The sequence below is a fragment of the Nomascus leucogenys genome, chromosome 3 (genome assembly GCF_006542625.1).
Source record: "Nomascus leucogenys isolate Asia chromosome 3, Asia_NLE_v1, whole genome shotgun sequence".
NCBI lineage: Eukaryota > Metazoa > Chordata > Mammalia > Primates > Hylobatidae > Nomascus > Nomascus leucogenys.
In genome coordinates, this window is record NC_044383.1 from 93862155 (window position 1) to 93875049 (window position 12895).

Here is a 12895-nt window from a genome sequence, read left to right on the forward strand (position 1 = left end):
AATGTGACTATTCTAGACACTTTATATAAGTGGAATCATACAGTATTTGTCCTTTTGTAACTGGCTTATTTCACTTAGCATAATGTCCTCCATTTTTCACTTAGCATAATGTCCTCCAAGTTCATCCATATTATGACACATGTGCAACCTCAAACACATGGGCTCAAACGATCTTCCCACTTCTAGAGCAGCTGTCTAGCCAATTTATTTTTAGGATCCACCATGTCTAGTTAATTTATTTTTTTATAGAGATGGGGTCTCACTATGTTGCCCAAGCTGATCTCAAACTCCTGGCCTCAAGTGATCCTCCTACCTCAGCTTCCCAAAGTGTTGGGATTACAGGCATGAGCCACTGTGCCTGGTCCCTCCTTATTTTTTAAGGCTGAATAATATTCCATGGTAATATATACCACATTTTGTTAATCCTATCAACCATCAAGGGACAACTGGGTTGCTTCTACCTCTTGGCTACTGTGAATACTGCTGCTATGAACATGGGTATACAAGTATCTCTTTAAGACACTGCTTTCAATTCTTTTGGAAACAGACCCAGAAACAGAATTGTTGGATCATATGGTAATTCTATTTTTAATTTTTTGATGAATGAGATTGACTTTTTTCACTCAGAATAATTCCTCTGAGATTCACCCAAGTTGTTGTGTGTATCAGTGGTTCATTTCTTTCTATTGTTGGGTAGCATTTCGTTGTTATGTATGTACCACAGTTTGTTCAACCACTCACTAGGATATGTGGGTTGTTTCCAGTTGGGAAATAATTAAAGAAAAAATTAAAACAGTATAACAGACAGTATATATGTAGAGGATAAATTAAAGAAAGGAAAACTATGAATGTAAGGGGAAGAATGTTGAGGAATCAATTCACAATGATCAACTAAAAAATTCCAACATGAGAGAGAAAATACTGAAGAAATAACACACAAAATCATCCCAAAATAAAGGATATAGGATTAAGTTAAGAAGGCCCTCATTCTCCACTCCAAAAACCATCAAGGTGAAATTCTGGAACATCGTTCTAAAGAAAGGATCTTTCCTCTAGAAAGAACACACAGTCCTATCCAAGCTGTGGAATGAAAATGGCATTAATACAAGAAACTTAACTGCAAAGGAGAAATACATATATGTAGGATTTTCTACCTATAATTCTATAGGTTATGGCGGCCTATTAACAAATAAGACTGCCACAAACATTTGTGTATAGGTTTTGGTATGGACATAAGTTTTTATTTCTCTGGAATAAATGCTCAGGAGTCTGATTGCTGGGCTATATGGTAAGTGTATGTTTAAACTGATTGATCAATCAACTGATTGATTGAGACAGGGTCTGACTCTGTCACCCACACTGAAGTGCAGTGGCACAATCATGGCTCACTGCAGCCTCCAACTTCCTCACTCAAGTGATCCTCTTAACTCAGCCTCCCAAGTAGCTGGGACCACAGGTGTGCACCACCACACCCAACTAATTTTTTTTATATTTTGTAGAGACAGCATTTTGCCACATTGCCCAGGCTGGTCTTGAAATCCTGGACTCAGGTGATCTGCCTGCCTCAGCCTCCCAAAGTGTTGGGATTACAGGCGTGAGCCACTGCGCCCAGTCATATGTTTAATTTTATAAGAAATTGTTACGCTGTTTTCCAGAGGGGCCGAACCATTTTACATTCCCATCAGCAATGTATGAGAAATCTAGTTTCTCTGCATCGTTACTAGAATAACATATTATATTTTTTATTTTAGCCATTCTAATTGGTACATAGTAGTATCTCATTGTTGGTAGAAGAGCTGAGGCAGGACTGGCTTGTCTGTCATAATGTAAAAGAGTCTTGGAAGATGTCCGGGATCCAGGGTCTAAAACCCCTCATGGCCTTTGGAACACCAAGCTCTGTGCCAAAGGCTGCACTGCTGCACCACAAATCTAAGCCCAGGGCACAAAACCCCTTGTGGCTTTGATGGAACCCAGGGCTCAGGGCATAAACCCCTCGTAGCCTCTGGAATGTGCACAGACTTGTTGGTTCCTTGCTTCTTTCTTGTAAACATGTCCTCCATTATCTCAAGCAGCAGAGCATATTCTATATGCGTCAAAGGAAATGCTAAACCATCACAGCTACACTTAATGCACCACTACCTTTCTACTCTCATGTCCTCATGCCCTCACCTGTTTACCCTCACGTCCTCACCACCTGCTTCTTTGTTTGATCACCAATAAATAGGGTGGGTTCCCAGAGCTTGGGGCCTTTGCAGCCTCCAATCTAGCGCTGGCCCTCTGGACCCACTTTATGCACTCTTAACTTGTCTTTTCTCATTCCTTTGACCCTGCCAGACTTGGTAGCCCCCATGGCCTGGTGTTGGGCCTGATCACCTCAACATCTCATTGTGATTTTAATTTGCATTTCCCAAATGGCTGATAATGTTGAACATCTTTTCATATGCTTACTTGCTACCTTTATAGGTTTTTCTTTTAGCCCATTTTCTTTTCTTCTTCTTTTTTTGTTTTTTAAGTGACAAAGTCTTGCTCTGTTGCCAAGGCTAGAGTGCAGTGGTACAATCATAGCTCACTGCAGCCTTGAAGTCAAACTCTTGGGTTCAAGGAAGCCTCCTGCCTCTATTTCCCTAGTAGCTGGGATTACAGGCATGAACCACCGCACAAGCTTTTTCCCCTATTTTCTAATTGTATTGTTTGCTTTCTTGAGTTTAGAGAGTTTTTTTTTTTTTTTTTTTTTTTTTTTTGCGACAGAGTGTCACTCTGTTGCGCAGGCTGGACTGCAGTTCCGTGATCTCACTGCAACCTCTGCCTCCCAGATTTCAAGTGATTCTCCTGCCTAAGCCTCTGGTGTAGCTTGGACTACCGGCACCCACCACCACACCTGGCTAATTTTTGTATTTTTAGTAGAGACAGGGTTTCACCATGTTAGCCAGGCTGCACTCAAACTCCTGGCCTCAAGGGATCCACCTGCCTCGGCCTTCCAAAGTTCTGGGATTACAGGCGTGAGCCACCACACCCAGCCTCTTGAGTTTAGAGAGTTCTTTACATAATCTGGATACAAGTCCTTCTTTGAATATGTGATTTGCAAATATTTTCTCCCAGTCTGTGGCTAAACTTTTCACCCTCTTTACAGGGTCTTTCACAGAGCTAAGTTTCAAACTTTTTTTTTTTTTCTTTTTGAGACGGAGTCTCACTCTGTCACCCAGGCTGGTTTGCAGTGGCGTGATCTCAGCTCACTGCAACCTCTGCCTCCCATGTTCAAGCGATTCTCCTGCCTCAGCCTCCTGAGTAGCTGGGATTACAGGTGCACATCACCACGCCCAGCTAATTTTTATATTTCTAGTAGAGACAGGGTTTCAGCATGTTGGTCAGGCTGGTATCAAACTCCTGACCTTGTAATCTGCCCGCCTCGGCCTCCCAAAGTGCTGGGATTACAGGCGTGAACCACCACGCCTGGCCAGTTTCGAACTTTTATGGAGTCCAATTATTGTTTTCTTTTATGAATTAAGTTTTTGGTGTCATGTCTAAGAACTGCTTACCTAGCCCTAGGTCCTGAAGATGTTATCCTAAGTTTTCTTTTTTTTTGAGACTGAGTCTTGCTCTATCGCCCAGGCTGGAGTGCAGTGGTGCAGTCTCAGCTCATTGCAACCTCCACCTCCTAGGTTCAAGCAATTCTCGTCTCAAACTCCTGACCTAAGGTGATCCACCCACCTTAGCCTCCCAAAGTGCTGGGAATTCAGGCGTGAGCCACCGCACCCGGCCATGATATTATCCTGTTTTCTTCTGAAAGTTTTATAGTTTAACATTTCATGTTTAAATCCATTTTAAGTGGACATTGATTTCACAAATAATCCATTTTACATTGATTTTGTAAAAATATTGTGTGAGGTTTAGGTCACGGTTCATTTTTTTGCCTATGATGTTCAATTGTTCCAGCCCTATTTTTGGAGAAAGAAAAAACAAAACAAAACAAAACTATCCTCTCTCCATTGAATTGTTTTTGCACTTTTGTTAAAAATCAATTGGGCATATTTATGTTGATCTATTTCTGGGTTCGCTATTCTATTCCACTGATCTGTCTATTCCTCTGCCAATACCACAGTGTTTTGATTAATGCAGCTATATAGTAAGATTTAACAGTAGGTGGAATGATTCCTCACCCATGCTTTCTTTTTCCAACATTTCAGCTATTCTAAAATGTTCTAGTTTTTACTATTCTAGCTCTATTCATGCTGCTCACTTTATTGCACTGCTTATCCTTGCTTTTAAGGTCTTCCCCATACCTAGTAGAGGTATGGTAGCCTGGAGAAGGGGAAAAAAGAAAGAATCATGAAGGAAAAAAAGAAATATTATACAACTACTACCCTAAAACATTACTTACGTAATTTTTATCCGTCCATCCTTCAATGGAGTCCCAATTTCTCCATGAAAGGTTCTCTACTATTATAAGCCATCTCTCTGTGTGGTAGCCCATTAACCACAAGACATTTGTTTCCTTCTGTTAGATATTTGTAAATATCTTTTGTGTCAACTCATCAAGGGACAGGGTCCATGTTTTAGATTTCCTTTGTTTTTTTTTTTTGTTTTTTTTGAGACAGGGTATCACTCCGTTGCCCAGAATGGAGTGCAGTGGCATGACCACAGCTCACTACAGCCTCCACCTCCTGGGCCTAAGGGATCCTCTCAGCTCAGCCTCCCATGTAGCTAAGACTGCAGGCATGCACCAGCACACCCAGATAATTTTTTGTATTTTTTGTAGAGATGGGGTTTCACCATGTTGCCCAGGTTGGTCTCAAACTCCTAAGCTCAAGCAATCTGCCTACCTTGGCCTCCCAAAGTTCTGGGATTGCAGGCGTGAACCACTATACCTGGTCTAGACTTCTTTATATCACTTCATAAGTTTCAATAAACATTTAGTAAATTAATTATTTATCTAATTGTCGTTTACAACAGAGAGATCCTAGAAAATCTGAATGAACAAGAGTAAAAATGAGCTAAATGCTCCTCTGTTCCTAGTAACAGAATCATTATCTCACCAAACCTCAAGATTTTTAACCTCATTTCTCATTTAGTGTTAAAGAATGTATGTCACATCCAGGCTGTTTTTCCCTTTTCTTGACAAGATGTCTTAGGTAAAGAGATCAGTGAATAGCAAATTATGGTGGTTTCCTTTTTTCTTTTTCCTGCTGTTTGCTAACAAAGTCACCATTCATCTAAATTTTAGGGCTGTTAGACATGATTCACCCCTAACATACCATGTAGCTTTATTCGAAAAGTAAATGGCTGCAGCCTGGGCAACAGAGCAAGACTCTGCCTCAAAAAAATAAAAATAAAAAACAAAAAAATACAGCTGCTTTAGTTATAATTTACAATAATCATTACCTGCTTAACCTCTGGATCAAATGCCTGCTCCTTTGCTGAAATAGCTGTGCACAGTGTATACACAAATATATACAGATACATATCCACACCCCAAAAGTTTCTTCATTGGCTGTCTATGAGTTTAGGCTGTTTAAATAATTTGCAACACATCATCGTAGTAAATAGAATAAAATTATATGCAGATTAGCTCCTTTATTATTATTATTATTATACTTTAAGTTTTAGGGTACATGTGCACAATGTGCAGGTTACATATGTATACATGTGCCATGTTGGCGTGCTGCACCCATTAACTCATCGTTTAGCATTAGATGTATCTCCTAATGCTATCCCTCTCCCCTCCCCTCCACCCCACAACAGGCCCCGGAGTGTGATGTTCCCCTTCCTGTGTCCAAGTGTTCTCATTGTTCAATTCCCACCTATGAGTGAGAACATGCGGTGTTTGGTTTTTTGTCCTTGCGATAGTTTGCTGAGAATGATGGTTTCCAGCTTCATCCATGTCCCTACAAAGGACATGAACTCATCATTTTTTATGGCTGTCTAGTATTCCATGGTGTATATGTGCCACATTTTCTCAATCCAGTCTATCGTTTTTGGACATTTGGGTTGGTTCCAAGTCTTTGCTATTGTGAATAGTGCCACAATAAACATACGTGTGCATGTGTCTTTATAGCAGCATGATTTATAATCCTTTGGGTATATACCCAGTAATGGGATGGCTGGGTCAAATGGTATTTCTAGTTCTAGATCCCTGAGGAATCGCCACACTGACTTCCACAATGGTTGAACTAGTTGACAGTCCCACCAACGGTGTAAAAGTGTTCCTATTTCTCCACATCCTCTCCAGCACCTGTTGTTTCCTGAGTTTTTAATGATGGCCATTCTAACTGGTGTGAGATGGTATCTCATTGTGGTTTTGATTTGCATTTCTCTGACGGCCAGTGATGATGAGCATTTTTTCATATGTCTTTTGGCTGCATAAATATCTTCTTTTGAGAAGTGTCTGTTCATATCCTTCGCCCACTTTTTGATGGGATTGTCTTTTTCTTGTAAATTTGTTTGAGTTCATTGTAGATTCTGTATATCAGCCCTTTGTCAGATGAGTAGGTTGCAAAAATTTTCTCCCATTTTGTAGGTTGCCTGTTCACTCTGATGGTAGTTTCTTTTGCTGTGCAGAAGCTCTTTAGTTTAATTAGATCCCATTTGTCAATTTTGGCTTTTGTTGCCTTTGCTTTTGGTGTTTTAAACATGAAGTCCTTGCCCATGCCTACGTACTGAATGGTATTGCCTAGGTTTTCTTCTAGGGTTTTTATCGTTTTAGGTCTAACATGTAAGTCTTTAATCCATCTTGAATTAATTTTTGTATAAGGTGTAAGGAAGGGATCCAGTTTCAGCTTTCTACATATGGCTGGCCAGTTTTCCCAGCACCATTTATTAATAGGGAATCCTTTCCCCATTTCTTCTTTTTGTCAGGTTTGTCAAAGATCAGATGGTTGCAGATATGCGGCATTACTTCTGAGGGCTCTGTTCTGTTCCATTGATCTATATCTCTGTTTTGGTACCAGTACCATGCTGTTTTGGTTATTGTAGCCTTGTAGTATAGTTTGAAATCAGGGAGCGTAATGCTTTGTTCTTTTGGCTTAGGACTGACTTGGCGATGTGGGCTCTTTTGTGGTTCCATGTGAACTTTAAAGTAGTTTTTTCTAATCCTGTGAAGAAAGTCATTGGTAGCTTGATGGGGATGGCATTGAATCTATAAATTACCTTGGGCAGTATGGCCATTTTCACAATATTGATTCTTCCTACCCATGAGCATGGAATGTTCTTCCACTTGTTTGTATCCTCTTTTATTTCATTGAGCAGTGGTTTGTAGTTCTCCTTGAAGAGGTCTTTCACATCCCTTGCAAGTTGGATTCCTAGGTATTTTATTCTCTTTGAAGCAGTTGTGAATGGGAGTTCACTCATGATTTGGCTCTCTGTTTTTCTGTTATTGGTGTATAAGAATGCTTGTGATTTTTGTACATTGATTTTGTATCCTGAGACTTTGCTGAAGTTGCTTATCAGCTTAAGGAGATTTTGGGCTGAGACAATGGGGTTTTCTAGATATATAATCATGTCATCTGCAAACAGGGACAATTTGACTTCCTCTTTTCCTAATTGAATACCCTTTATTTCTTTCTCCTGCCTGATTGCCCTGGCCAGAACTTCCAACACTATGTTGAATAGGAGTGGTGAGAGAGGGCATCCCTGTCTTGTGCCAGTTTTCAAAGGGAATGCTTCCAGTTTTTACCCATTCAGTATGATATTGGCTGTGGGTTTGTCATAGATAGCTCTTATTATTTTGGGATACGTCCCATCAATACCTAATTTATTGAGAGTTTTTAGCATGAAGGGTTGTTGAATTTTGTGAAAGGCCTTTTCTGCACCTATTGAGATAATCATGTGGTTTTTGTCTTTGGTTCTGTTTATATGCTGGATTACATTTAATGATTTGCATATGTTGAACCAGCCTTGCATCCCAGGGATGAAGCCCACTTGATCATGGTGGATAAGCTTTTTGATGTGCTGCTGGATTCAGTTTGCCAGTATTTTATTGAGGATTTTTGCATCGATGTTCATCAAGGATATTGGTCTAAAATTCTCTTTTTTGGTTGTGTCTCTGCCAGGCTTTGGTATCAGGATGATGCTCGCCTCATAAAATGAGTTAGGGAGGATTCCCTCTTTTTCTATTGATTGGAATAGTTTCAGAAGGAATGGTACCAGCTCCTCCTTGTACCTCTGGTAGAATTCGGCTGTGAATCCATCTGGTCCTGGACTTTTTTTGGTTGGTAAGCTATTATAGCTCTTTCTTTTCTTACAAAATATAGCAATTCATACATGCTATGACAGCTTTGCAAAAACTTACTTATTCTGTGCCTTTCCAATTCTGTCACTGTACTATAGTACTACAAGGCAGGTTAGGCAACAATTAGGAAAGTTTCAGAACCATTAGTCTCACAAACTTTCATCTAGGGTGCCTCTGGTGGCCTCTGAAGAGATCTTCTCCAAACCCTCATCTGATGCTATTGCAACTAAGTAGATAAACTACAGTTCTCAGAATATACACATTAATAAGGCTCTTTTTAGCTTCACCCGTTTCACTTCTGTGCTTTATGATGGACTACAATACTCATAATGCAATATTACAGCCCCTATCATTGACACTATCATTCCCATCAAACACAAAGAAACCTCCTACTGGATTACTGAAAACTAAGAAACCTGGGCCAGTTGCAGTCGCTCATGCCTGTAACTCTAATACTTTGGGAGGCCGAGGTGGGCAGATCATGAGGTCAGGAGCTCAAGACCATCGTGGCCAACATGGTGAAACCCCTTCTCTACTAAAAATACAAAAATTAGCTGGGCGTGGTGGCACGTGCCTGCAATCCCACCTACTTGGGAGGCTGAGGCAGGAGAATCGCTTGAACCAGGGAGTCGGAGGTTGCAGTGAGCCGAGATCATGCCACTGCCCTCCAGCCTGACGATAGAGCGAGACTCTGTCTCAGAAAAAAAAAAAAAAAAAAAAAAAAAAAAAAAAAACCCTTAAGAAATGTCTTAGTTCTAGTGTTATGAGAACTAGGAGTAACCTGAACTCAGAAGTTGTTTATGAGAGTATAAACTGGTACATTCACTTTAGAAAGCATTCTAAAGATAAACATGTGCACATCCAACAATTATGCTCTTGTTTTTATATCCTCATGACATGACCAAAAGATATGCAAACATATTTATAACAGCATTTTTCATAATACTAAGAAATGCAACAACCCAAATGTTAATTATAAGATGACTATGAGGCCTGGTGTGGTGGCTCACGCCTATAATCCCAGCACTTTGGGAGGCTGAGGTGGGCAGATCACGAGGTCAGGAGTTCAAGACTAGCCTGGCCAACATGGTGAAACCCTGTCCCTACTAAAAATACAAAAATTAGCCAGGCATGGTGGCGGGCACCTGTAATCCCAGGTACTTGGGGGGGCTGAGGCAGGAGAATCGCTTGAACCCGAGAGGCGGAAGCTGCAGTGAGCCGAGATTGTGCTACTGCACTCCAGCCTGGGCAATAAGAGTGAAACTCTGTCTGAAAATAAATAAACAAATAAAAGATGACTGTGGTATATTCACACAACAGAATTTCATACACCAGTGAAAACCTAATGAACTACAGTTAAACACACAACATGGATGAATCTCAGAAACCATGAATTTTAAAAAGGAAGTCACATAAGGCCATATGCAATAAACTACCATATTTGTACATTGCAAAGAAACCAGTAAAATGAAACATTATTATTTAGAAAAATAACAATGTAATTTTATTTATTTCATTTTATTTTGAGACAGGGTCTCTTGCCCAGACAGGTGTGCAGTGGCACAATCACGGCTCACAACAGCCTTGACCTCCCAGCTCAAGCAATCGCAATCCTCCCAAGCAGCTGGGACTACAGATGTGCACCCCCATGCCCAACTAATTTATTTTTTGTAGAGATAGGGTTTTGCTATGTTGCCCGGGCTGGTCTCGAACTCCTGGGCTCAAGAAATCTTTCTACTTTGCCTCCCAAAGTGCTGGGATCACAGACATGAGACACCACACCAGGACCCCTGGTAATTTTGAAAAGTGTTTAAAAACACTTTAGTGGGAGTCAGGGAGATGGACTGAGGAGTACACATTTAGCTTCAACGGGACTGGTAAAGTCACAGTTCTTAAGTTTGGTAATAATAGGCTTATTCGTTTCATTAAGCTTTAAAAATATGTGTGTGTCTATGTATTTTGAGTGTGTAACATCTAGAATCTCTAGAAAACTAACATTCCAGTTAATCATAAGGTGACATTCCTGATAACTGGGAACAATGCCAAGGAATAAAATCACTGTATTATTACTATTTGATAACTTTTGTAGTAAGAAAATGACAGGTGCCTCGAAAAATTAAAGCAAGGGGTGGGTAAGGGAAGTGAGTGTGGCTAAAAAAGAGCAACATGAGGAATCTTTATAGTGCTGAATATGTTCCTTATCTTAACTGTATCAACATAAATACCCTGCTTATGATATTACACCATCGTTTCAAAAGATGTTACCATTGGGAGAAACAGGGTTAGGTGTGTATTAGATTTCTTTGTGTTATTTCTTCCAACTGCATGTAAATCTAAAACTACTTCAAAATAGAAGTTTACTTTTAAAAACATCAACAGCAAAAGGTCCTTTTAGTCCTGGATTTCTCCACCGGGGCACTACTGACATTTTGCAGCACCTAATTACTTCTTGTGGGTCTGTCCTGGGAATTGAAGGGTAGCATCACTGGCCTCTATCCACTAAATGCCAGTATTGTGCCTCCATTTGTGACAACCAAAAATGTCTCCATACATGCCAAATGTCCTCGGGGGGGAAACTGCCCCAGTTGAGAACCAGTGCTCTAGTCATAAAAGCCAAGAAGAGATATGCAATACTTGATCCTGGACTGAATCCTGTCCTGGAGGGTAAAGAATGCTATAAAGAACATTATTAGGCCAATTAACAAAATTGAAATTAAATGGTAGATTAAATAAAAGTATTGTATCAATATTAAATATACCTAAGTTGGTAACTGTAGCACACTTACGTAGGAGATTACCACTATGCTTAGGAAATACATACTGAAGTATTTAGGGGAAAAGGATCGTGATGTATGCAATCTACCATCAAATGATTCAGAAAAAAATATATAGAAAGATATATACACGTGAATAGTATATATATCTGTGTGTATATGTATTTAATGTATATATAGACATATATAGACATATCTATGTAGTAGGTGGATCTGATTAAAGGGTATGCAAGTGTGTTCTTTGAACTATATTATTTTTGTAACTTCGCTGTACGTTTAATTACAAATCAGAAGGTGTGGGGTTTAAGTGGAAGAAAAAAAAAAAAACTTTTGGCCGGGCACGGTGGCTCACGCCTGTAATCCCAGCACTTTGGGAGGCCGAGGCAGGAGATTGAGATGATCCTGGCTAACACGGTGAAACCCCGTCTCTATTAAAAATACAAAAACAAAATTAGCCAGGCGTGGTGGCGGGCACCTGTAGTCCCAGCTACTCCAGCCTGGGCGACAGAGCGAGACTCCGTCTCAAAAAAAAAAAAAAAACTTTTATAAATACTAAAGGCAGGTTTCACAGCAGTAATACAGCATAAGTGATAAATATCCTAAGAAGATAATGACTACTAACAGGATAAATTCCTACTTCAACCCCAAGACATTCGTTGGAAAGAATTATCTACCTTCAGCCTCTCTCTCTCTCCTTGCCTACTTTCTGGAGGTGACCCCCTGAACAGTGCGGGACAGAAAATTAAGCTATCCCATTAAAAAAAAAAAAGTTCTAGGAAGTGACTCAATAAACCTACATCTCCGCTCGATTTCTCCACAAATCACTGAGGCATCTTCATCCTCAACAATTAAGAAGCAAAGTCGCGGAAAGCATACAAGTGTTTCAAAGAAAATCACTTATCCACTCAGCTGAGCAAGAACGTTAAGTGGACTAGAGAAGGGACAACATGGAATGTCTAGGAGGAGTGAGTAAAAAGGAAGGACTAAAAAGAGATAAACCAGGAGCCAGTCTGAGAGAGGTAGAACGCGTGTGCCCGCCAGAAAAAAAGTATTCCAATGAGTGCGAGTGTGTCGGCGGGAGAGGGGTAGCTCACCTGGCTGTGGTAAGCAGAGGGTGCTGAGTGCCCACCAGCTTCCGCACCTGCATAGCGATGTTGCTGAGCTCGTCGCTCAGCAGGCAGCGAAGGCTCATGAAGGACGTGGGGTACCCCACGATCTTCTCCGCCTCTGACACTACCTGATTCCAGTGGGCCGGGGACTTGGAGGACTGACCACGCCAAGAGCCCACCGAAGAGATGGTGTCGAGGGACGGGGACCACCACAGGCGACGCAAGGAACCCGAGGCTCCGAGATAACGTGGCAAGTGCAACAGCAGCTGCCGAAGGTTCATGGTTTAAGTCTGGAAGGGTCTGGGACCTGGGGGTATCCAGAGGTGGCGCGGGAAACAAACCAGGGGCAGAGGAGGAACTTCCAGTAACTAAAAGGAAGCGGCAATTCTTGACCCTCAGAGTAAGGTGGCTTCCTGGAGCAGTGACCAGAAACGAACTTTAACTGCTGCTTTCTGCAGCCCAGGCTGGGCAAACAGTCCCAGCTCAGCACTGCCCCCGGCCACCCGGGGTAGAAACCACAGCCACTGCCTATGTGGAAGACGCCATATTGGAGGCATGGAATGCGGCCTGCCGTAAAGACGGAGGCGGGTTGTTAAGCGTACTCTCTACTTTACGGCGTACCCGAGAACGCCCCCGAAGGGGCGGTGCTTTGGAGGTGAACCCGGGTTGGGAGGTTCAGCTCCTCCCACCCCCCCCCGCTCTGGGCCAACAAAGGTCGCCAGTGACAGGGATCGGTTGTGGGCCGCGAGTGGTCCCTCTGCACACGGTATCTGGGCCGAGTCTGGATT

The 12895-nt window shown here is 41.4% G+C and overlaps 1 protein-coding gene across 2 annotated transcripts in view; it reads right to left on the reverse strand.

Moving 5' to 3' along the window:
- PDSS2 (decaprenyl diphosphate synthase subunit 2) overlaps positions 1-12688 on the reverse strand; it is a 307454-nt gene extending 294766 nt beyond the window's left edge. For both annotated transcript variants that reach the window (XM_030809530.1, XM_003278917.4), the window contains exon 1: positions 12093-12688. In XM_030809530.1, the coding sequence (XP_030665390.1) occupies positions 12093-12388 (296 nt within the window). In that variant the 5' untranslated portion in view covers positions 12389-12688. The remainder of the gene's footprint in view (positions 1-12092) is intronic.
- Between the last annotated feature and the right edge of the window lie 207 nt (positions 12689-12895).